This window comes from Balaenoptera musculus, chromosome 17, assembly GCF_009873245.2.
Source record: "Balaenoptera musculus isolate JJ_BM4_2016_0621 chromosome 17, mBalMus1.pri.v3, whole genome shotgun sequence".
Taxonomy (NCBI): Eukaryota; Metazoa; Chordata; class Mammalia; order Artiodactyla; family Balaenopteridae; genus Balaenoptera; species Balaenoptera musculus.
The window spans coordinates 7,479,736-7,503,889 of record NC_045801.1 but is presented as its reverse complement, the minus strand read 5'-3'; the positions used below and the strand labels follow the sequence as shown (position 1 = coordinate 7,503,889).

Here is a 24,154-nt window from a genome sequence, read left to right as displayed (position 1 = left end):
TACGGGAAAAGTCCTCTCTTTGACACTCCACTCAGCCCCTCTTTCCATGGTTCTTCAAGCCTACAGATGTGCTGAAGTCTCCCCACTGAGAGAAAGAAAGAGATGGAGGAAGGGAAGAAAATGAAAAGAAAAGCCATCTACCTGGGCCCTGTTTAAATCACTCTACTCCTTGCTTGTAGGCCACCTCCCACCCCACCCTCTCGAAGCGCAGTCCTGCCTGCCACCTCCATACCATCCCCTCCCTCTCTCAGGCCCCCCAGATCTCCCAGGCAAACCGCTCCTGCGGGTACAGCCCGGGCTCCCTCTGCAGACCTCGCCCCCCTCCTTCCCCACCTCCTTCCACTGGCTGCCACCTCCCACCATGACGCGTAACGTGGTGACAATCACTATATCACCAGGTTCTTTCTCGCTCTGAACTTTCTCGGGTTATTTTACTAGATCTGCTTCCCAGGCCTGAGGTGAAATGCTGACTTTCTCCAAGGTTCTGCCCTGGGGTCTGTTTTGTTCTTCCGCGGTGGTCCCAACGATCGCTTTTACATGCTGATATATCCATATATGTCCAGTTGTGATGGCTCCCAAACCACAGATAGGAATTTTCAACTGTCTTCCAGGTACCTCTACAGGGATGCTCTGGAAGCACCTCAAAATAAACACACACAACTTCAGACTCACGATCTTTCTGCAGAATCAGCTACTCATGCAAAGACAGAAACCTGGGCGTCACCCTAGACTTTTCCTTCTCTCTTACCACCCAACCAACTACCGAGTCTGCCCAGGCTTCCTCAGACATGTGTCCAGAGCCCTCCCCCCGCTCCTCTCATCTGTCACTCCAGCACAGAGAAGGTGCTGACCTGGCCTGTAAGGGAAATGCTGTGACTCCCAGGAGAGCAGTTCTCAGACAGCAAGACTTGGGGGGGTTCTCTGCTGAGCCAACCTGCTCCGAACCCTTCCCCAGGGACCCCACCCTCCATCAAGGCCACAGCGTGGTCACCGGATGCTTTGTGTTACACTGCACGTGCCACTTTCCATCCTTCATGGAGAAGAAACCCGTGGTTTGGCCTACAAGGGCTTATTAAACAAAAGGACCTGGAACAAAGGCAAAAATTAGCCAGGCTTCTCACCTATCTACTGAGCAGAGAATAAGAGACCTAAAATGCCAATATATGATTATCTGCAAAGTTAAAATAAAAGCTAAAACCTTCTGAAGTGCTATCATCTCCATATAAGCAAGTTCTATGAAATTATTTTGCAAATATTAGCATTTGCATAGAAATCAAAAAGAACCACCAAAAACGCTTCCCTGCCGGTGCTGGGTAGTCGGTGAGCACAGAGGCAGGAAGAGGCAATTAAAATGAGAAATGGTCCTACAAACCTAACTTCAGGCTTGAGAGCCAATTCCATTCTTCTTCTAGCAAAGCGGATAAACTGCCTCATGAGAGTTTCGACTCCTTTAACTCCCCACGCCTGCTCCTTGGTAGAAGTGCTCATGAAAAGAAGAATGGCCAAAACGTGAGCAGATAGGCCAAAAAATGTAGAGGTGAGCCCAAGTGAGAAATCAGTTTCTGACCTACTGATTTCTATGAAAATCTTCAATTCTTAAAGTTGAAAGGGACACTTTCAAAGACTGACTTTGACCAAGCCTCCCTCCATGACAAAACAGCCTTCTGCAGCCTCTGACAGTCTGTGATCTCAGCCTTTGTTAGAGGCAGGGAGGTCAGACCCCTGGCCCCTTGCACTGCTGAATGGCTCCAGGGGTTTAGGAGGATAAAGCTTCCCGTTCTCTTCTACTCCCTTGAAGCGGCCATCACCTTTCACACGAAATCAATCACCACCTAACTTCTTCTTAGGACCCTCTCTCTTTAAATGGTGTAGCTGAGCTGCATCTTGGCCTTTCACACCAAACAAGTTTGAACTTGTGGGACATTGCCACACTTCAGCAGGGAGTTCTGCTGGGGCCGTCGCTGTGGAGCAGGAGACATAGGCAAAGAAAAGCGTGGGTGACGCCCCTGCACCCAACGCCAGGCATGGAGTCTGACTGCATTATTAACAGTGCACATCTTGGGATTTCGCTTATGGAGCACGTATTTACTGACCTCCTGCTATGAGTCAGACATTGTTCTCTCACCCTGGGGACATAGTAACGAATGAGAGAGGTTCGTGATCCCCTGAATACACAAGAGTGTGGGGACTAAAGATATCAACTGCAAAGATTAAATGCTATCTAGGCAAACTAAATCACAAAACTTGTTTCCTAAGTCTGATTACTTGCAGATAGCAAAGGACGCTACACCTCAAAGGGAAGTTATTTATCGAGAGCTTTCAGGCCAGAATCCAGCCAAGAGTTATGAGGAAAATATATGCAGGCTATAGTCCTGTAGTGCATGTAAGACAAAACATCCAAAAAGAAAGTGGATCAAAAACAAAGCAGAAACCCATGGTCATGCCTACAACGCAGTGTTGCACTAGATTTGTTAAGTAATGTGACCTAACATAATAACTATTTTAGCTCACCTTCACTGATAGCTATCATATGCCAGATAGTTCTAAGTTTTGCATGGATTAGTTCCTGGAAATCTCACAGCCTCCTCATGTGGTAGGTACAATTGTTATCTCCATTTTACAGATAAGAAACTGACATGTAGGGCTTCCCTGGTGGCGCAGTGGTTAAGAATCTGCCTGCCAATGCAGGGGACACGGGTTCGAGCCCTGGTCTGGGAAAATCCCAAATGCCGCGGAGCAACTAAGCCCGTGCACCACAACTACTGAGCCTGTGCTCTAGAGCCCACGAGCCACAACTACTGAAGCCCGTGTGCCACAACTACTGAAGCCTGCGCGCCGAGAGACTGTGCTCTGCAACAAGAGAAGCCACCACAATGAGAAGCCTGCGCCCCGCAACAAAGAGTAGCCCCCACTCACTGCAACTAGAGAAAGCCCGCGTGCAGCAGCGAAGACCCAATGCAGCCAAAAATTAAATAAATGAATAAATAAATTAAAAAAAAAAAAAAAAAGAAACTGACATGTAAAAGGGTTAAGGAATTTGCCCAGAGTTTCACAGTCTCCCAGCCTGACCACTTGGTCTGCACTGGATTTGGCGCCCCAGACCAGCCAGCAATGAAGAGATGATTTGACTTCCCGTTTGTTATTTCCTGAACATCTGTCTTCCCTGGGAGGGGCATGGTTTGGTTTGCTTGGATTTTCTAGACATAAGGCAGCCCACATCTCACCATCAACTTCTACCAATGAGGACCGCCATGGTAAGCTGGGAGGAATGCTGGCCGTTCCTGGGGGGCAGGGACGAGGCAGGGATAGGTGGAAGCCAAGAAGAGGGCAGACACAGCCAGGTCACAGTGGGACGTGCGCCGAATCAGGAAATGGGGTTTTTGGGAGATGGGGTTTCCGGTGGGTATCGAGCAGGGGGTGACATGCCAACTTCACAATGTTCACTCTGGAAATTAACAGAGGGTGGATTTGAAAGGAACAAGACTGAAGGCAGGGAATCAAGTGTCCAGTTGCTGCAGTGGTGTAGACAAGAGATCTAGAGGCCTAAAATGAGAGAGTGGAACAAAAACAATGGGAAAGGAAGAGAGAGTTTAAGAGAGATGGAGGAGGAAAGATCAGCCAACCTGAAGGTGGAGATGCAGTGTGAGAAGACAGAGACAGAGAGCCTCAGGATGACTCCCAAGTTTCCAGCGCGGATGGCACAGGAGGAAGGTATCCGGGCAGCCGTGGAGGAAGTTCTACAGATACTGAGAGAAAGAGGGAGAACGCAGAGCCCTGGACATCCAGGAGGGCAGGTCCAGAAAGCATTTGAAGATATAAGGTGTTCGGAGTCTAAAGCTCAGAGGACAGTTCTGGGCTAGAGGTACAGATCTGAGCACGGGCAACCAGAAAGTGCCCTAGGACAGAACACACCCATTGCCAGTGAGTGTGTAAAGTGATAAGACAAGTGGCCTTAGAACAGCACCCGGGAACACAGGAACAGCAAGAGAGGAGCTCGTGAGGAAGGACAAGAAAGAACGGCGGCAGGCAGAAGAATCAGGGGTGTGTCTGGAGACGGGTGTCCTCCATGGAGGGAGGGGCTGACACACATCCGATAAGGCCTAACAAGTGTCCACTGGGACTGGCCATCAGGGAGGCGGGCTTGTGGCCTGACTGAAAAGAGCTGGTTTCAGGAACATGCCAAGAACAAAGGCCAGGTCACGGGGAGACGGCAGGGGCAGAAGCTGGATTTGAGGTCAGGGGTCAGTGATGTTTCAACAATGCAAACGATATGCCTTTTTCAAAAGGCGCATCAAAGGATCCTCCTCGAAAGGTACACTGACAACCATCCATTTGAGTTGAAAGAAAAAGTACAACTGAACTTGTGGAGGCTGGAACTCTAAGTTCTCAGACTTATGTCAAGAAAGCAAGTAAATGGCTTCCCTGGTGGCGCAGTGGTTGGGAGTCTGCCTGCCAATGCAGGGGACACGGGTTCGAGCCCTGGTCTGGGGAGATCCCACATGCCGCGGAGCAACTGGGCCCGTGAGCCACAACTACTGAGCCTGCGCGTCTGGAGCCTGTGCTCCGCAACAAGAGAGGCCGCGATAGTGAGGGGCCCGTGCACCGCGATGAAGAGTGGCCCCCACTTGCCACAGCTAGAGAAAGCCCTCGCACAGAAACAAAGACCCAACACAGCCAAATAAATAAATAAATAAATAAAATATTTTTTAAAAAAAAAGAAAGCAAGTAAAATACACTTTGTCAGAATTGGACGATTTGCTGTTCTGGTTCTTCAAACAGAAAGAAAGAAAACAGCAGAGGACAGGAAGTCCTATCTCACATGTGAAATCGGGCTCTGACAAACCTGATGAGAAGACATCAAACTACATGAGAGAGGCTAATGCAATCTCCCACGGGCGTCAAGAGACGGACTCAGAGGAACGTTTAAAACAGATGAGAAGCTGGTGAGGACGTCATGTCCAAGGTTGTGACATCGGTAACCAATCACAGAGCACAGGATGGCTTTCTGGCAGAAGGAGAGGGCGCCCTGCTGGCTTCCGTCCACAGCAAGCAGGAAGGCTCTCACCTGGCAGGACCCTGCGGGCCACTGTGTGGAACCACGTGCGGCGTCACGGTCCTATAACTACACCCACAGGCTCAGAGATCAGCATGTGAGCCTCTCCCTCTGTGATGGGCCTGATGCTCTCTGAAGAGGATGGGGAAGCATAGTGGCAAGGGAGAAGGTTCCGGATGACCTGTGGGTAAAACCTACGGCCACGAGTCATGATTTCATAGCCTTAGTTTAACAACCGGGTCAATGGAGAGACAGAGATAAAGAAGGAGATAAACCACAAGTCTAATTGGTATTCAGGTGAATTTGGATCCAAAATGCTGGAAAAGATTATATGATTGTTACAACCTAAATTAAGTGCGCTGGTTGCTATGAGACAATTTAGACGCTGCTTGGTGGAAGCCAGGCTATTAGAACGTGGCAGCTCTGCACCAGAGGGAGACCTTGGTGTTGACGCGTGTACAGAGCCCCAGATGGCCTCACCTGCCACACCTCTCTCACAAGGTGAGTCAGGCTCCGGGCCAGGTACCGCCCAGGGGCTCCTCCACATCTCTCCTCTGCTTCTACTCACGCTGTCAGGCTGCTCCTTTTTCAACACTTAGCAACACTCCCGCCGGCCCTCCTCTACCTGGCTAACCTCCAGGACAACTTCTGGGGCCTTGTCCCTCGGCGGGCCCCCAGACTGCCGTACGAGGCATTCAGCCCTGCCCTCTGACGTGGCGCCCCCTTCTACTTGAGTTCCTTGCGTCAGGCTCCATCTCTCTTCTTCTCAATAACCTCGAGAGAGAACCGATTGATTCTAATACTGCACGAGCCAAGGCAAGAAGGGGATGTAGCTGTCTCAGTGAAACATGTCATGACAGTGGAGATCAGCCCATCATCCGAAGGAACAGGCTGATCCAGTTGGATTCAGCACCGACCCATTCATTCGAAGCAAAGCCTCCAGTCCTGGATCCCCAAAGCATGAATCACGGGATTATACCAGCGAATATACCCGCCCTCCCCCCCACTTAAAACAATGCGCCTCTTTGCTTTGAAAGAAAACAACACTATTGTGCTTCACGGATTTCAGCCCAACTGGATGAGTTCAACTTTCTCTTTATCCCCAAGTCACGAAACATGTCTATGCTTTGTCTGGAAACGTTCACCAGACAAGCTACCATTCATTCTGCAAAAGTCTTAGCTCACAGGCTACTCTCTGCACCTTCACCTCTGAAACCTTCCCTAACTCCTGGGAAGATATGACTTTTCCTTCCCATGTGCCCCCCAGCACCTAGGAAAACCTGGCGGTATGAATCCTGCTACGGCGTAACTGTCCTCTGGAGGTCCAGCCCCCCACCCCCTCCCCAACTCGCTCCAGGCTACAGCACCTGAAGAGCAGAGTCTGTCCCAGCGAGGCTCACCTGTGCTCCCTTGACAGCCAGGCAGGCTCGGCCCAGGTGGGCTCCCTACTACACCCATGTGGCTAAAGCAGAAAGGGCAAGCCACCTTCCTCCTTCTGTTACTGACTCCTGTAAGCCTCCCAACAGCAACTAAAACTAAAACTCTGGATAGGACGTTTCTTCAAACGACATTAAATTTAACAACTGTAAAAGACATTACATAGGGTGTGGGGAAAAAAAAGCCACAGCACGAGAGACTGCATTCACAACATGTAACCAAAAAAAATGACCCACACCCCCGATATATAAAGAATTCCTGAAAACAAATAAGAAAGCAAAACCACTCAATAGAAAAAAATGAGAAAATATTTGAACAATATTTTTTTTAAAAAAAGGAACGAGAGGGCTTCCCTGGTGGCACAGTGGTTAAGAACCCGCCTGCCAACGCAGGGGACATGGGTTCGAGCCCTGGTCTGGGAAGATCCCACATGCCGCGGAGCAACTAAGCCGGTGCACCACAACTACTGTGCTCTAGAGCCCTCGAGCCACAACTACTGAGCCCATGTGCCACAACTACTGAAGCCTGCGTACCTAGAGCCCATGCTCCACAATGAGAAGCCACCGCAATGAGAAGCCCGCACACCGCAATGAAGAGTAGCCCCCGCTCGCCGCAACTAGAGAAAGCCCACGTGCAGCAACGAAGCCAAAGATAAATAAAATAAATAAATAAATTTATTTAAAAAAAGGAATGAGAAATAAATACAAATGGCCAAAAAACATACGAAAAGGGGCTCAATTCCATTAACCACCATGAAAATGAAAATAAAGCCACACAGAGAGGCCAATGCAGGCCCAGCAGGTTGGCCACCCTGAACGTTCACCCTGGGACGTGGAGCAACAGAGGCTCCAGGCCGTGCACCTCTACTGCTGGCGTAACCTGGTGCAACCACTGTGGAAAACGGTTGGGGATCGCCTCGTAAAGCTGAAGAGGTGCCCACGGCCTGCAAGTCCTCCCCAGGTGTGTTCACCCCGGAGAATCTCGTAGACGAGCACACCAGGACTCGCACACAGACAGTGCACAGCAGCAGCGCTCGTAACGGCAACACGACAGAAACAGCCCCACTGTCCGCCTACGGCTAACGGATGAGCTGAGCAGATGAACACTCCCACAGGGGCTGCACAGCGCGTGCCACGTCCCACTGGGGAGTGTGGTGCCACAAGGGACGGACGAAGGAGGGAGACATGCAGTCTCACCGACATAACGTTCAGTAAAGAAGCCAAGTTGAGAAAAAAGAATATAATAAATTCCATATATGAATCCATACATAGAGATATATGCCTAGATAATATAAAGTTCAAAAACATGCAATGCTAAATTAGTTTGTGTAGGGATGTATAAATGGATGGTAGACCTACAAAGGAAACCAGAAAGTAATTCTCAGCGAAGTCAGGATAAAGGTCACCTCCGGCTAGAGGAAGGGGGTGGGCTCAGGAAGGCCCCAGGAAAGGGCTCTGAGGACTGGCAGTGGTCCATTTCTGGGCAGTGGGACATGAGTGTTCATGTCATAATCATTCATCACACCACATACTCGTGTATATGCAATATTCTGGAGGTACCTTCTATTTCATAACAAGAGAAGTAAAAAAAGAAATGGTTGATTAAATAGGTAAATATGTGACCAAAAAAAAAAAAAAAAACAAAACTCTCTTCACAAGGTTTCTGAGGATTACAGGTAACTTAGATCAAATGCCTTGAATGACATAGCACCCAATGAGTGGCAGCCATTAGTAATGTTAATAACAACAATAGCAAAGGCACTTATACCCTGACATGTAAAGCGATCTTTACCCTTATTTTCTTTCATCGGTGTGACAAAAATCACGTTGATACTAGAACGGGGTTCTAGCATATCCGCCCTTCGTAACCCAAAAGGTCCAAAAAGAAGACTGCAGTCGGGGTGTCTCTCTAAAGAGAGACCTGGTCACAGGCCTGGAAGAAATATTAACTGTAACGCTGGCATCGCCAAACTTCAATCAAGTTACACAGGGGAGAGAGACGGTCCTGGATCACGCAAGCACTTCCCTGGGGCCTGGGCTGTAGAACACCTATCAGATTTACAGCCGCGCTTCTGCAGCTGAGAAAACCCGACAGGAAGATGGAATTTTTTTTCATAAACGTCTGAGGTGGTCATCAACTCCCTCAAATGCAAGCCAGCACCAAGTCACCCTGAGAAGCGTGCAGCTGGGCGGGGGGAGGGCAGGACCCGGGGTTCTCGAGCACTGTTAATTCAGGGCTCCCCTCCCTCAGAGACTTAATTCAGTTATGTCTGAGACTTACGAGGCAGTTTCATCTCATCAGAGCCTGGAAAGGACAGGATGAAGTGTGACAGCTTCTTCTAACTGTCTTACCTGGATTTTATTTCTGGAAAGAAACAATCAGAACAGACGCTTCCCCACCGTTGGCCATGGAGAGCTCTGTGGTCCAGAATATTTTGCACAAACTTTGAGTGGCAGGGGTTTCAGGGGGGCAAAGAGACCTGGGCTCAAGTGGGGATCTAGCACTTCACAGCTGTGCAACTCCGGGCACGTTTCCTCATTTTAGCACAAGGAGTAGCGGTAACATAAACAGGGCAGCCTGCGTGGAGACGCTATCAGATTATTATCATTGACGGTTTAGACATAGAAACTCAGGGCAAACTGCTTTATTAAAAAAAAAAGAAAGAAAGAAAGAGAGGAAGGGAAGGGGAGGGGAGGGTATTCCTTCTGGCCTGCATACTTGCATGTGGGCTTCAAGGATGTCCACGCTTACATGTGGAGCACTGGGGGAAGGCCAGATCAAGGAGGGGAGCCAGAGTGCACTGGTGACAATGACCACGAACCCTGAGTCCCTACCGCAGGCCTCACGACCACCTTGGGAAGAAACCTCAATTCCCACTTCCCAGGTGAGGATGCAGAGGCCCTGGGAGGGTAAGTGGCTTGCTGAAGGTCATACAGTCACCAGGCAAGCTGGGTGTGAGCCAAAGTCTGTCTGGACCCCAAAGCCCATGAGCCATGCCCCTTGGCCGCTGGTGTACTGACCGCAAGGCCCCCTGCCAACAAGCCCCGCTTCAGCAACAATCTCCCCCATGGAAGGATTAGACGGATGATTTCTGCAGCTCTCCCTATTATGGTATATTTTCAGCTTTGCAAATGACTTTGGTGTTTCCAATTAACAGGATCAACAAGACAGTACTGTTTTCATAGTAGTATTTCCAGCACATAAAGTTCTGGTACACAAACTACTCACTTTTCTTCCCCTGGTCTCCCTATTCCCCCCTTGGGGACCTGGCCCTGCACAGCCCCCCATCTGGACAGCCCACGGGGTTGCCTGCTACCCACCACTACCTCTGAAACTGCAGGTCAGACAGTTAACAGCACTGCCATACTGAAGTCCATCATGTCTACATTTCCACAGATTTTCAAGGAACACACCAGAAAAAGAGTACCCACATTCCCTTTGACAGGAATCTCCTCTGAGATATATGTTGAACATAACACAATAATGAAGCAAGGCTCACTATGCCTGACCTAAGAAAACAATACACTTCCAGATACTAAATCTGCTCTTTGCTAAGAGAACAGCTCCTGGGGGGCCGCACCGAGCCTCCACCTCGTGCAGTGCCTGACTCTCAGCAGGAGGTCAACAGCACTGGGTGAATCGAGAGAACCCCATGACCTTGGGACCACGCTTGATTACACGTGCTTTTTCTCACTTTAACCTCGCTACTGAGGGACGGAAGTGCCGAGAGTGCAAGGCCACACAGCGAACTCAGAGCAGAGAGGAGAGCAAGCAGGGCTCAGCGATGAAGAGCCGCTGAACCCCGTGCCCTGGCGGCTACAAGCCTTGCAAGGAGCCCAGAGGCCCACCTCCACCTAGATGACTTCCAGGATCAGCCTATGTCACTGAAGTTCTACGGAATCTATTCATTTACTCATTTGTTCACTCAACAGGTATTTATTAAGTGTTGCCTCCCTGCTGAGACTAGAACAAAAGCTAAAAGTGCTCCCACAGAATGCACATTCCAGCATCATAAACAAGGAACTACACAATCTGCCAGATGTCGTCAGACAGCATGGAAAAAATAAAGCATTTGAACCAAGACCAGAAAAAGGAGAGAGACTCCCGTGGCTTTCTGGGAGAAGGGCAACGAGAAGAGGGAAGGGCAGGGGTGAGGCCAAGCGAGGATGCACTGTGTCTGCGGCAGATGCGCGGTGTGGAGGCGGGGCCAGGCGGGGAAGCCACCTGTGGTCCGCAGGGTGTGGGCTTTAACTCTGGGGGCGAGCAGAGGCCGCTGCAGGGCAGATATATGTGGGGCTCGATACACTATTTTTTTCTACTCTTTGATTCTCCAATAACCAGCGTTTCCCAAGTTGTTTCACAAAACCTAAGTGCTGGGAGGGAACACTGCGGGGGAGAAAAGGGAGGGAGGGGTTCTGTGGTGAGATAAGTCTGCGAATCACTGCACGCTGCGCCCCTCCACACAATGCCTGAAACATCCCACAGAACCAGTGTTCCAAGGAACACACTCTGGAAAATCCCGCCTTATGCCATCCTCCAGCCCCCAGGTAGACCATGTCCCCCTGAGCCACATGCCTTACACTTCTGCTGAGTCGCCCACTGTAGCCAACAGAGAGCAGTGGGTACCAGAGACTTGCAGAACAAACCATGCAAAACAAAAACCCCGACTGATTGGCCGTTGGCTTCAAAATCTCCCTACTCAGTGGTAAAGGCGCCCATGAGAAACTTCTTTTCCACTCAGAGAAATGTCATCGCGTTGGATCTGTGAACTGCCAAGTCCCATTACCCGGCACAGGGTCATCCAGCAAAGCTAGTGGCCCTTTGAGAATGTTCTGGATGATGACATGGGCTGGGAGACTGACATGTTTCACAGACTTACAGAGCGCATCCCCACAGCTGCTCCGAGAGCCCTTTCAGCAGAGCCACATGCAGGCCCCTCCCCCTGTAGCAAGAGAAAAACACACTGGGCCAGGTCAACCGCCAAGAGACTGGACCTGTACCCCTGGGCTGGGAAGTGAGCCACTCAAAAAGAAAAACATGCATATTCATAGGAAAAAGGACGGAGATTGTAAATTATAAGACACACGGTGATGCCGATACGGGAAACTCCTAAAGAGCATCTGCGTCTGGAATCCTGGCTCCCTCACCTCCTCCTCTAGCCTGGGCTCAGAGGTAGATGTGAATGACGCACACGTAGAACCAAGTGGGGGGACGGGTAAACTAAGCCCCAACCTGACATACACACAAAGAGCCTAAGGATGCACAGTCACAGGGGACAGACAAGGAGAAAAGGGACACAGGGGCAGAAGCAAAGAGACACACACCAGAAAGGAAAGGACCTGCATCCCACGGAGGGCCGGGGGCAAGTGGGCGTCCACGGACTCACGTTCCTCAGGGTCAGCCCTTAAACAGGTTTGTGCCAAAGGTTTCAAAGCAATGCTGTCAGAGTGAATGAGAGTAGCACCCCGTCTCCTTGTCCCACTGGTCACCCTGTGGTCTACAACCCAAGCCTTCAGTCAAAGCTTCCCTGTACCATCTGTGCAGAAGAGAAGAGTTTTGTAATTTTTTTTTTTTTTTTTTTGGCCCTGTCTCTTCAGGATTATAAGCCTGAGAGCACAAGGTGGGAACTTCATTCCTGGGGTGGCCACAACAGGGACAAATCCAAGCTTGGGGCCAAGGATCCAGAGAGAAAAAAGCCAGGTCTTCATATATTTCACCAAGCACAAAGTCATCTCTGTTGTAAAATAAGGCCCAAGACAAATTAAACAATTTAAAAGAATAAATGTTTTAAAACCATGGAGTACCACAAGTTCCAAAATGCCTTATGTTGAGGCAATTATCTCATCACAATAATGGTAAATCAATCCATACTAATTGCTTCTCATGCAAGAGCTTAGAAGACTCTTCAAATGTTCTCCAATGATTGATTTTTTTTGTAATCGCTTATGCTGTCAAAATGCAATATTTCCAGAGAATATACTGCACACTATTAGACAGACAGGATTTTAATTTAACATAAAACAATCCGATTTCCTTTTTTTTAATCCCCCAAAGTGCTTAAAAAATCTAAAATACAAGGAAGCTGAAGATGGTGTAACAGGTTTTTAGCAGAGACATTCCAGTTCAAAACAACTTAATAAATGGCCCCTCTGACCACCCGCCCCCCGCCACGGCCCTTCTTCCTCCTCATAGGCAAACACACACTTAAAGGAAAAAAGGGAAACATGTAATCTCAGATTCTCCACTTTCATGGAAATTAAGAGCTGAAAAGCAAAATAAACACCACCGACAGCAACCCTACAATGGACTTCTCCCTCTCTTTGCCCCATGGTTCAGTAATTTCCACTCATCTTGAGAAACGCTACAGCTGCTAAGTTTACACTCACTCAGCATTCTGCTTAAAGATTCTGCTTGAGTCTTGATAGCTAAACATCTAACTGCAGGCTTACCTAATCAAAGCAGTGAGGGGAAAAAAAGGACGAGAGAGTCAGAACATCCCTCTGCTTGGCTTGAGAGTAGGAAAGTGGAGGGTAACGCATGGAGGGTAGCTTTGTCTACAAAGAGACAAGGCTCAAAATGCCAGCTCCTCCACTTACGAATTGTGTTACTCTCGAGTATGTTACTTAACTGGACTCTGGGCCTGTTTCCTCATCTGTAAAACGGGAAGATCAATACCTACATCATAGTAGTTTTGAGGGCAAAATAAGGTAACATACATGAAACACCTGTTGAAATGCCCAGCAGATGGATATTATAAAAGGGGTTGGTCCACCTGTCTTTTTTATTCTGACACAAGATACTTAAACATTCAACACTGTGGTGGAAGTTTCTCATGGAAAGATGAAACCATCTCCTGGGTAACAGACGAAGTTACAGTAGAAATAAAGCCACAATGCTTGCTATAAGCAATGCCGGGTGACTCAGCATTCTGGGGGATACTGAGGATCTCAGACTCAGGATTAACTTGAACTGTTTATAAATGTGTGGTTCTAAACATTCTGCTTCTTTGACATCATTTCTGTACTTTCACTTCCTTGTTTATTAAGTTTAGAGTGGAAACTAGGAGTAAATTAGTTCACTTCCTGGCTGAACTCATCCAAACACCATCTCTGTTCAATTTAGTATCTAAGCCCCTTACACAGCCTATGAGCTCAGCTGCCTGGCATCTTCTATATATATAACTTGATTCTGCTTCACATGGACACATTATGAACGCCTTTGAGACCCATTTCATTGTCAGAAATACAACAAGGGATTACACTAATTCCCTTTGATTTGTGGATATCAGTCGATCAGAAATTTTTGGTTGCTATAGGTTTCAAAAGCTATAGATTTTGCATGATAAGATAATATTATATTAACTCAATTAAAACATAGCTTTTAAAAAATGATAGAGTTGTAATAATTAGTTAGCTGGTCTTCTGGGTTCCCACAGATTTTCTTGCAGCAGTTAACTTACTTGCTGTTGCTTTTTATGCACAGGTGGCTCTCCCCAGACCCGTGAGCCGGGCAGACAGAGGCCTGGCTTCATCCCAACATCCTCTGCCCTGGCACACAGTGGGTGCACAGAAAACACAGCAAGGACTCCAGGGCTGGAGCAGGTTGGGGAAGAGAAGTCCACTACCATCCTCATCAAGTGTACAAAGCCTTCACCAAGTACACTGTAGGCTCTCCTGAGGTCGGGCTGGGCAGAGAGGGGAGAGAGCTCTGCAAGGAGCAGAAAGCCAGAGAGAAACAGGACTGCCTCAACAACCACATACCAACCAAGGGCCAAGCTCGCAATTACAGCTTTGAAAGGACAGCTGTCAGGCCTGCTATTCTCTGTACAGTCCCCACTCTAATGGCCTGATACAAAGAGGCATTTCCTTTCCCATGGACAACAGTCTCTACTGTTCTTTCACACGTAATATCTAGCGTCCAGGTAAACATTATGAGATATGCAAAGAAGAAAACGTGACCCAATTCAAGAAAAAAAGTCAATAGAAACTGATGCACAGATCGCTCAGATTGAAATTATTAGACAGAAACATTTAAATAATGATGATAAATAAGTTAAAGGCTCTAATAGAAAACATGTGTGAACAAACGATAATTTTTAGCAGAGAAAAAAACTATAAAAAGGAACTAAATGTCAATGCTATAAATCAAAAAAAATCAGAAATGAATAATCATTTGAGTATCTAAATAGCAGAACTGACACATGAGAGAAAGGATAAGTAAACTTGAAGATCAATACAAATCATATAAACTGAAACACAAAGAGAAAGAAGAATTAGAGACAGAAAGAGAGACAGATCATCTGAATGCTGTGAGATATCAAACAGTTTAATATATGAGGTATTATAGTCCTAGAGGAAAAAAAGGAAGCAAATGAAGCAGAAGTAATATTTAAAGACATAATGGCTGAGAACGGTCCAAACCTCATGAAAGATATCAACCCACAGATCCAAAATCTCAGCAAGGTAAACACTAGGAAACCACACCTAAACATAATGATGTTAATATGATGAAAAAACAAAGAAAAAGAGAAAAATCTAAACCAGAGGGAAAAAAGAACCATTACATATAGGGGTAAATGATAAGGGTTAGAAATAATGAAGGACAAAACATAATGGGACAACATCTTTAGAGTGGTGTCCTCCTAGAAATCTATAGTCACCAAAATATTCTTCAAAAATGAAAACAAAGAATTTCCAAATAGACAAAAGCTGAGATAATTCAACTCCAGCAAAACAGATATATATAACAAATGCTAATAGAAGTTCTCCAAACTAAAGGAAAATTTATCAGATGGAAGCTAGGCCTGCAGGAAAAAAAATAAAGAACACCAGAAAGGCTAAATATGTAAGTAAACATAAAAGACATTTTTAAGATTATATTTTCTTACATATATTTTAAATACTGACTAAACCAAAAATTAACACTATATTGAGGAGTTTAGAACACAAAGAGAAGTGATATATATGACAACAAGAACCCAAAGGGTAGGAGGGGTGTAACGTGAACTATAATGATTCATGGTTCTTCCATTGTTCATAAAACAGTATATTTGCAGCTAGCTAGAATGTGTTAAAATACAGATGCATAGTGTGATGTCCACAGCAATAACTAAAAAGAAAAAAGAAAAACAACAACAACAAACAAAGAAAGTATAGTTAAAAAGCAAACAGGGACTTCCCTGGTGGCACAGTGGTTAAGAATCCACCTGCCGGGGCTTCCCTGGTGGCGCAGTGGTTGAGAATCTGCCTGCCAATGCAGGGCACACGGGTTCGAGCCCTGGTCTGGGAAGATCCCACATGCCGCAGAGCAACTAGACCCGTGAGCCAAAACTACTGAGCCTGCGTGTCTGGAGCCTGTGTTCTGCAACAAGAGAGGCCGAGACAGTGAGAGGCCCGTGCACCGTGATGAAGAGTGGCCCCCGCTTGCTGCAACTAGAGAAAGCCCTCGCACAGAAACGAAGACCCAACACAGCCAAAAATAATAAATAAATAAATAAATTAATTAAAAAAAAAAAAAAAGAATCCACCTGCCAATGCAAGGGACACGGGTTTGAGCCCTGGTCTGGGAAGATCCCACATGTCATGGAGCAACTAAGTCCATGCACCACAACTACTGAGCCCGTGTGCCACAACTACTGAAGCGCGTGCACCTAGAGCCCATGCTCTGCAACAAGAGAAGATAAGAGAATCCACTGCAATGAGAAGCACATGCACCGCAACAAAGAGTAGCCCCCGCTCACTGCAACTAGAGAAAGCCCGTGTGCAGCAACAAAGACCCAATGCAGCCAAAAATAAATAAATAAAATAAATAAATTTATTTAAAAATAAAAAAGCAAACAAATCCTAATTGAGGGCTATACTATAAAATACCTCATCAGTACTCCTCAAAACTGCCAAGGTCATCAAAAACAGAGAAAGTCTGAGAAACTGTCACATCCAAAAGCAGCCCAAAAAGACATCATGACTAAATGTAATATGGTATCCTAATGGGATCCTAGAACAGGAAAAGGACATTAGGTAAAATCTAAGGAAATCTGAATAAAATATGGACTTTAGTTAATGATGTATTAATATTGGTTCATTAGTTGTAGCAAATGTACTATTGTAAATGTTAGATGCTAACAACAGGAGAAACTGGGTATGTGGAATATGGAAACTCTCCATATTACCATAACAATTTTTCTGTAATTCTACAACTGTTCTAAAATTTAAAATTTACCTGAAAAAGAAAATCTCTACTCTCAGGGGAAAAAGTCAAATGGAATACTAAAAAATACCTGATTCACCCAAAAGAAGCCAGAAGAGGAGGAGAGAGGATCAAAGAACTGACATGACAGAGAAAATAAACACCAAGACCATACTTTTCAAGTGAGACATGTCAAAAACTACATTAAATGTAAATGGACTAAGCAGTCCAATTAAAGAGCAGTGACTGTCAGACTGGTTGTGTGCGGGCACGTGGACACACACACACACACACACACACACATATACAGGCCACAACAAGATCCAGCTATATGCTATTTACAGGAACACACTTTATATAAAAACTCAGATAGGACCTTTCCTTCGCACAGTTCAAAACCCAGTGCAGTGGCTGGCAGATTATGATTTGTGGAGCCCCTGCCTCAGAACCACATGGGAATGTGGTGTAGTCAAGGATGCTGCGCTGGCCTCCAGGTTTACTGAAAGAGAAGAACTAATCTGATGGGAAGGGTGGCAGGAGGCCAGAGCTGCTCCCATTAAAAAGAAAGCCCCCCAGCTCTCGTTACCAAGAGAGCAAGCCTGAGGCCCTCCCAGCACCTCCTCCCTGGAGCTGGCCTGCACAGGGCTGATGGTCCAGGTCTGTCCAAAGCAACGGGGGCACATTCCTTCTAATCTGCTCCCTCAAATCAACCTCTCCTTCTTAATGTAGCCCTTGAAATAATGGTATCATTGTTCCCAATTTTCAAATAAGGAGACAGTGGCCCAAAAAGGCGAAGGATCAAAATCCCCAAAGGTCAGCTAGTTAGTAAGTAGTGGCATTAAGATTTTGACCCTGATCTGCCTAACTCCAAAGCCATAAGCAACAACAAAAGTAAAATAACACCAACATCTAAAAAAATATATAAGGAAAACACAACACCTGGAAAATATTTAGAATGAGTGATTTACAAACATAAATTGAAAGCATGATTAGACTGGTTTATCATCCTTGCTTTGGTTCTTTTAGGAATTGGAGTCATTTTTAAGAGACAGGGGAGGGGGAAAAGAGCCAACATTTTTTGATCATCTATCATGTACCAGATCCACTTCTCATAAAAGTGATATTGCCTTTAATATCTTCAATACCAGGAGACAGATATTGCCATCAACATTTTACAAACAATAAAATTGTATAAAGAAGTTAAATAACACAGCCTGTAAGTGGCACAGTCTGTCTAGTTCTAAACCTGAGTCTGTCTTGTTTTAAAGCCTGTGTTTTTCTACAAGATCTCATTGCTCTCAGAAATTTTCAAGTGCCAAACAGAATCTCAATGAACTTCCAAATGGCACAGCTACCGTGGTACAAATGGCATGGTCACTTTGGAAGAGAGTTTGGGGGTTTCTTACAAAACTAAACATACTCTTACCATACAATCTCGCCATCGCACTCCTTGGTATTTACCCAAAGGAGCGGAGAACGTATGACCACACAGAAACCTGCAAATGGATGTTTACAGCAGCTTTATTCATAATTGCCAAAACTTAGAAGCAACTAAGATGTCCTTTAGTAGATAAATGCATAAACTGTGGTCCATCCAGACAATGGAATATTATTCAGTGTTAAAAAGAAATGAGCTATCAAGCCATGAAAAGACATGGAGGAGCCTTAAATGCAATTACTAAGTGAAAGAAGCCAATCTAAAAGGGCTACATACTGTACAATTCCTACTATATGACATTCTGGGAAAGGCAAAACTATGGAGACAGCAGAAAGATCAGAAGTTGCCAGGAGGCAGAGGGAAGAGAGGGATTAACAGGCAGAGCAAAGAGGATCTTGGGGGCAGTATAACTATTCTGTATGATACTGTAATTGTGGATATATGTCATTATACATTTGTCCAAACCCATAGAATGTACAACACCAAGAGTGAACCCAAATATTAACTATGGGCTTCAGGTGATTATGATATATCAATATAGGTTCATCAATTGTAACACATATACCACATTGGTGGGGATGTTGAAAATGGGGGAGGCTGTATGTGGAGGGGGAGTGGAGTCAGGTGGTATATAGGAAGTCTCTATATTTTCCTCCTAATTTTGCTATGAGCCTAAAACTAGATTTTTGTTTTTTTTTTCCGGCTGTGCCACATGGCTTGTGGGATCTTAGTTCCCCAACCAGTGATTGAACCCGGATCTCTGACAGTGAAAGCGCCAAGTCCTAACCACTGGACCACCAGGAATTCCCCTAAAACTACTTTTAAAAATAGTTTCTAAATTTAAAAAAATAGATAAGACTGGTAAAATCCAAATAAGGTCTATAGTTTAGTTAATAGTAGTGTCGCAAAGTCCACTTCCTAATTTTGACAATATACTATAGCTAAAGATGTTATCACCGAGGGAAGGTGGGTGCTAGGTATACAGGAACTCCGAGACTTTTTGTGAGTCTAAAATTATTTCAAAATGTTTTTAAATTAAATAAAGCCACTTTTTATTATTGATGTGCAAGGAGACTGGCACAGAATCCACCAGCCCTATGACTGAGAACATTTCTATCAGCAGAGTTATGGGTTCATATGAGCCTAATGGAGAAAACTCCACAGCTGAGTCTGCCTGGTGATCCCATTGCTTACAGAATGGCATACGGCTTGTTTATGTGCAGGAAGCAGAGAGCTGAACAGCTGGGCCAAGGGAACAAGCCTGTTCCTGTTTAGAGACTCCTGGCTCAACGCTGGTTCCTCTCGTCCGAGCACCTTCTCTGGCACATCTTTAAGGTCGATTGTGTCAGCCCCACCCTAGGGAATGCATTTTATTTACAGCTGCAAGAAGCACATATAAAACCTTCACTGTCTGTGAACCCTCAGTGGTTTGGTGGGCTTTGCCCGGTGTTTCATAGTCTTTGGATTTTAGGGTGACATAGAAATGCTTTTGGTATGACGTCTACTGTAGGGTTACTTATAACAGCAAGAACTGGGAACGACCAAACTGTCCAATTATGAGGGGAATGTTAAATTAAACTATGATACTCATCCTTATGCAGCCATTAAAAGTAGTTAATCAATGTATTTTCATAGAATGAAAAAAGGCCTATGAAATGAGGATAAAGAAAAAAGGCCGTATTTACAATGCCTAAAGTATGTAGGTGCCCCTGTCTGCCCTTTGACTGTGAGGTTATTCTAACTCAGAAGCGAAGTATTCTTAGCAAACCAACCGGCCACTCATTTAAGCCACAATTCTCCAGCAAAGCTTCATCACTGATAAAGCTGACATTTTAATCTCCATCCAAAAAAATGCTCATTTACAGTGTGACCTCAACCATGTCTAAAAATATATCCAAAAATTCCCCCAAGGAAAAGAACCAAAAAGCATTTTCCAAATCTTATTTAGTGACTACATTTTAATTTTATTCTTAAAATAAATACATGAGTGACGCCATGTAATTTTAAAAGGCAATACAGGAGTTTGCCTTTATTACAGTGTTTCCTGACACAAATTATATATTGAAAATTACACATCCAAATCTGGAAAGGCAAACTGGTTTCCTCTAGCAAGCCAACTGCAATGGATTAGCTGTATTTGCCCAAGATGTTGAAGTCTCATCTCAGATCAGTAAAACAGCAGTGATGCTTGATTTCTTCATAATGTTTGCTGTGGGTAGGAAAAGGGAATGTAGGAGATGCATACTACATATTTTCTGATATGGATGAAAAATTTCTACCAGACAGATAGATGTGAAAGGAAGAAAAAAGAGTGGGGAATGCAGTAGGCAGAAAAATGCCCTCCCCAAAGATGACCACGTCCTAATCCCTGGAACCTTATGCGGCAAAAAGGAATTAAGACTACAGCTAGAATTAAGGTTACTGATCCTCTGGCTTTAAGATAAGGACATTGTCCTGGGTTATCCAAGTGGGTGCGCTATAATCACAGGGTCCGTTCAAACTGGAAGAGGAGAGTCAGAGGAGGAGAGAGATGAGGGATGCTCTCACCTGGCTTTGAAGACAGACGAAGGGGCCACGAGCCGAGAGTGCAGACGGCCTGTAGGAGCCAGAGAAGAGCAAGGAAATGGATTTTCTCTTAGAGCCTCCAGAAAGAACATGTCACCTGCATGTTAGCTCAGTGTGACCTGTGCTGGAATTCTGAACCACAGAACTATAAGACAATAAAACTTGTGTTGTTTAAGTTACAAAGCTGGAGTAATTGATCACAACAGTAATGGAAAACTACTACAGGGGTGGACCGAGAGGAAAGGGAAAGGGCAATTACAGTTAGGATGAGGGTGGCTGACAGGAGTCAATTTCATTTTGCCTCATCAGCCCCAGTTAACTGAGAAGCACGACTTACACGCATGTGTGCAAGAAGAGCATCCTGACCTGGAGGAAGGGAGAAGCCCAGGGCTGAATTAGTGGTTCTCATTCAGGCTCAATCTCATCCGCAGCTGGGGCACCGCTCAGCAGGGGGACCCCTACATCCACAGAGAGCCCGTGGGAAACCGGCCATGACCCAGGGCCCAGCTTAGTCGGGCTCCCGAGGCCCCGGAGTACAACCATGTGATGGCAGAAAAAAGCTGAGAACCACATGTGAGAGGGACACCTTCAATCAAATCACCCCCAAATGCACTTCTGCACACAAACCAAAGATTCCACAAATCTGAGGAACAAGTCAATGAGGACTTCAGGGCAGAGAGACTGTCTGCTGTGTCTGGTTAGGAAGGGAAGATGCTCCACACGGAAACTAAGGAATGAATGAGAAGTCTAGCTCCGATTCTGAAACAGCGAGGACAGAAATCAACCTCCCTGGGTCTACACTTCTCATCTATAAAGTGAGGGTTGCCCTAACTATGCGTCCTCTAGTCCTACAATTGCACTAGTCTAAGAAAATCCAGAGTCCCCCAAAGAAACACATCTATGAGAGGTGGAATGTGACATTAAGCCCTTAATTTTAATTATGTGCAAAGCATGCAAACATGGAACATCCCAGTTGAGACGTTTTGCACTCCTGCTGGGTGACACGTGGGTCTCACCTGAGAAACTCGTGTTCAGTGCAGACCTGAAAGCAGCTACAGAAGCGACAGGCACAGCAGCCTCAGGTTCCCCAACTGCCCCCTTTCTGCCATCAACGAGGGACTGAGAAGATCTGGTGAGAGACGCTCAGGCCTAGGACTCGGAGGCAAAGCCCCAGTTCTCACTCCCTCACCTCCTGGATAGTCAAAGCACACGAGCCCTCATCCCCCCCGAGCCACCTGGTTTCTTAACTACAAGAGGAGAGATCATGAGGCTTCATGTGACTTCATCCCAAGGCTGTTCTGAGCATCAGATGAGCTTGTCGTCAGGGAGGGTCCTCGTACCTCAGAAGGGGTGACAGACAGCATAGGCTGGCCACTACTGTAACGGCGACTGAAGCCCGTGGACATGGGCCTCGAGGAAAGATCCGTGGGGGTCACTTAACTTATGTGAGATGCAGGCTGTTCAGGTGTCCAATCCGGGCAATGATATCTACTGTGTGGAGATCAGAGTTGAGGGGGGTAAAGCTCCTGGCACAGTGCAGGGACACAGTAGATGCTCAATAAATATAAATGCACCTCTGAGTGTGGTGGCTCAGGGTCCCTCCACGTTCTGCCTACCGCCCTCTGGGACTTAGCAGTGGACACGATTTCAACAAACATCTCAGAGCATCGTGTCCCCACCTTCACACGCACGTGCCAGCAGCAAGAGCATCGATTTTAAGGGTCAAGTTGCTGAGTGCTGAGCAGAATTTTTTATTAAACAAACTCACTGGACCAGAGTTCTTGTTGTCAATAACTGCACCATAAGCAGTGGCCAAGGGGATATTACCATCTACATGAAAGAAACATCAACTGGAGGTATTAAAAGAATAAGGAAAGCCACGGTCTCCCGAGCCCCTGTTACACGCTGGCACCGTGGCGGGCACATGAGCGCCATTTCCAGCTCCTACTAGCGCCTGCCAACCGGGCATCATCACACCTGCCGTATCAGGGGTTCACCTGAGACAATCCAGGATCTGACAGCACACACTTGTCCTTAAAGCACGTACCCTCGGCTCTAAATCACTCTAGTTTTTTACGGTGAGAGGGTGCCTTTCTCTAGTCTGCGTCCTCTTACACTCTGTTCCTGGACTTGGTCCCCAAAGTCCAGAGAAGCGCTACACTTGCAGAAGGAGAGGGCGTACAGTCAGCTGAGCCACACCCCAGACCCCACGTGCACTGGCTGAGCAGGCCCGGAAGGGAAAGGGACGCTCCAGAACAACGAAAGGAGGCTCCCTCCGTCTTTATTTGGAAGAGCGGTGCGCTTCCGACTTGAATGTCCGCTCCAGCGCCGAGCCCCTTACCTTGAAGGAGGCGTGTTGCTCCATGTGCCGCAGCAGCTGTGGCTTCTGGGCTGCTGTGTAGTCGCACACCGTGCACTTGAACTGCTTCCCTGAAAAGAAGGGAGAAGAAGGTGAGCGCCGTCAGGCTCGCAGCCCCTGCATGTGAGTGGAGCGTGCACGAAGGCAAGAAGATGCCCCGTGCCGTCGGGGGGGGTCCAGAACCTCGGGGGGAACTGGCAAGGAAGTGCACAGCCGCAAGGCAGCATGCTCCGTCTAGCCCAGGGGAGGCTGGGGGGCCGGACGCCAGGGGCCTCAGTGTCTCCCTAGGAGTGTGGACGCCATCCCGAGAGCCGACAGCACCTGCAGAATGCGCTTCAGCAAGAGAAGAGATCTGTGTTTTGGAACTCGTAGGAGCGTTAAAGGCAGATTTCAGGAGATGCTAGAGAGAAAACGACAGAGAAGTGCGAAACGTGGGTCTTTTGAGAGGATTAATGTTTCAGCAATTTATAAACATTCAGTAATGTGATAAACAAGCCCACATGTTAAATCAATGGATATATGGGGCAGGCTACGTTTTTTACCCCTGAGGAGCAAAAATAAAACCTCAACTTGCAATAATACAAATGTACAACCAAATAAAAATATGGCCTACTTCTCAGAGCAGCGACGTTCACCATGCAGCTTCTAATGGCTCTAAGCCTCCGGAGGCAGCAATGACCACAGTCACTGCACGTGATGCCACAGAAACACTGGCTCCCTCCGGGAACCTCTCACACCTTTCCTTCCCAGACGAGCTGGGTGAAAAAGCTGTCCACCTCTGCAGCCTCCATGCTCCTTTTCTATCCACTCTTGCGCCCACCCAAAACTGGCAGATGACACCAGCTCACCCCAAAACCTGTCTCGCCACGGTAACCAGTGACCTCCATGACGCCAAGCCAATGGCGGACTTCAGTCCTTATTTGACAGGACTCTACCGCACGTGGCTCTGCTAACAGGCCACACTTGGGAAATCCTCTGCTCCTCTGACTCCACGCCACTACTGCCTCTCCGTGCCTCTCTATTCGTTCTGTGTATCCTGGAAACACTCTCTCCCATCTACAGCTTTTATACACTGAGGTCCCAGACTGCTCTGGCCCACACCCCCGTTCTCCTTCTA

General features: G+C 46.7%; 1 protein-coding gene across 2 annotated transcripts in view; it reads right to left on the bottom strand.

Moving 5' to 3' along the window:
- Positions 1–24,154, bottom strand: part of ZFAT (zinc finger and AT-hook domain containing) — a 176,232-nt gene that overhangs the window by 48,989 nt on the left and 103,089 nt on the right. For both annotated transcript variants that reach the window (XM_036830778.1, XM_036830779.1), the window contains one exon: positions 23,020–23,108. In XM_036830778.1, coding sequence (XP_036686673.1) covers positions 23,020–23,108 — 89 coding nt within the window. The remainder of the gene's footprint in view (positions 1–23,019; positions 23,109–24,154) is intronic.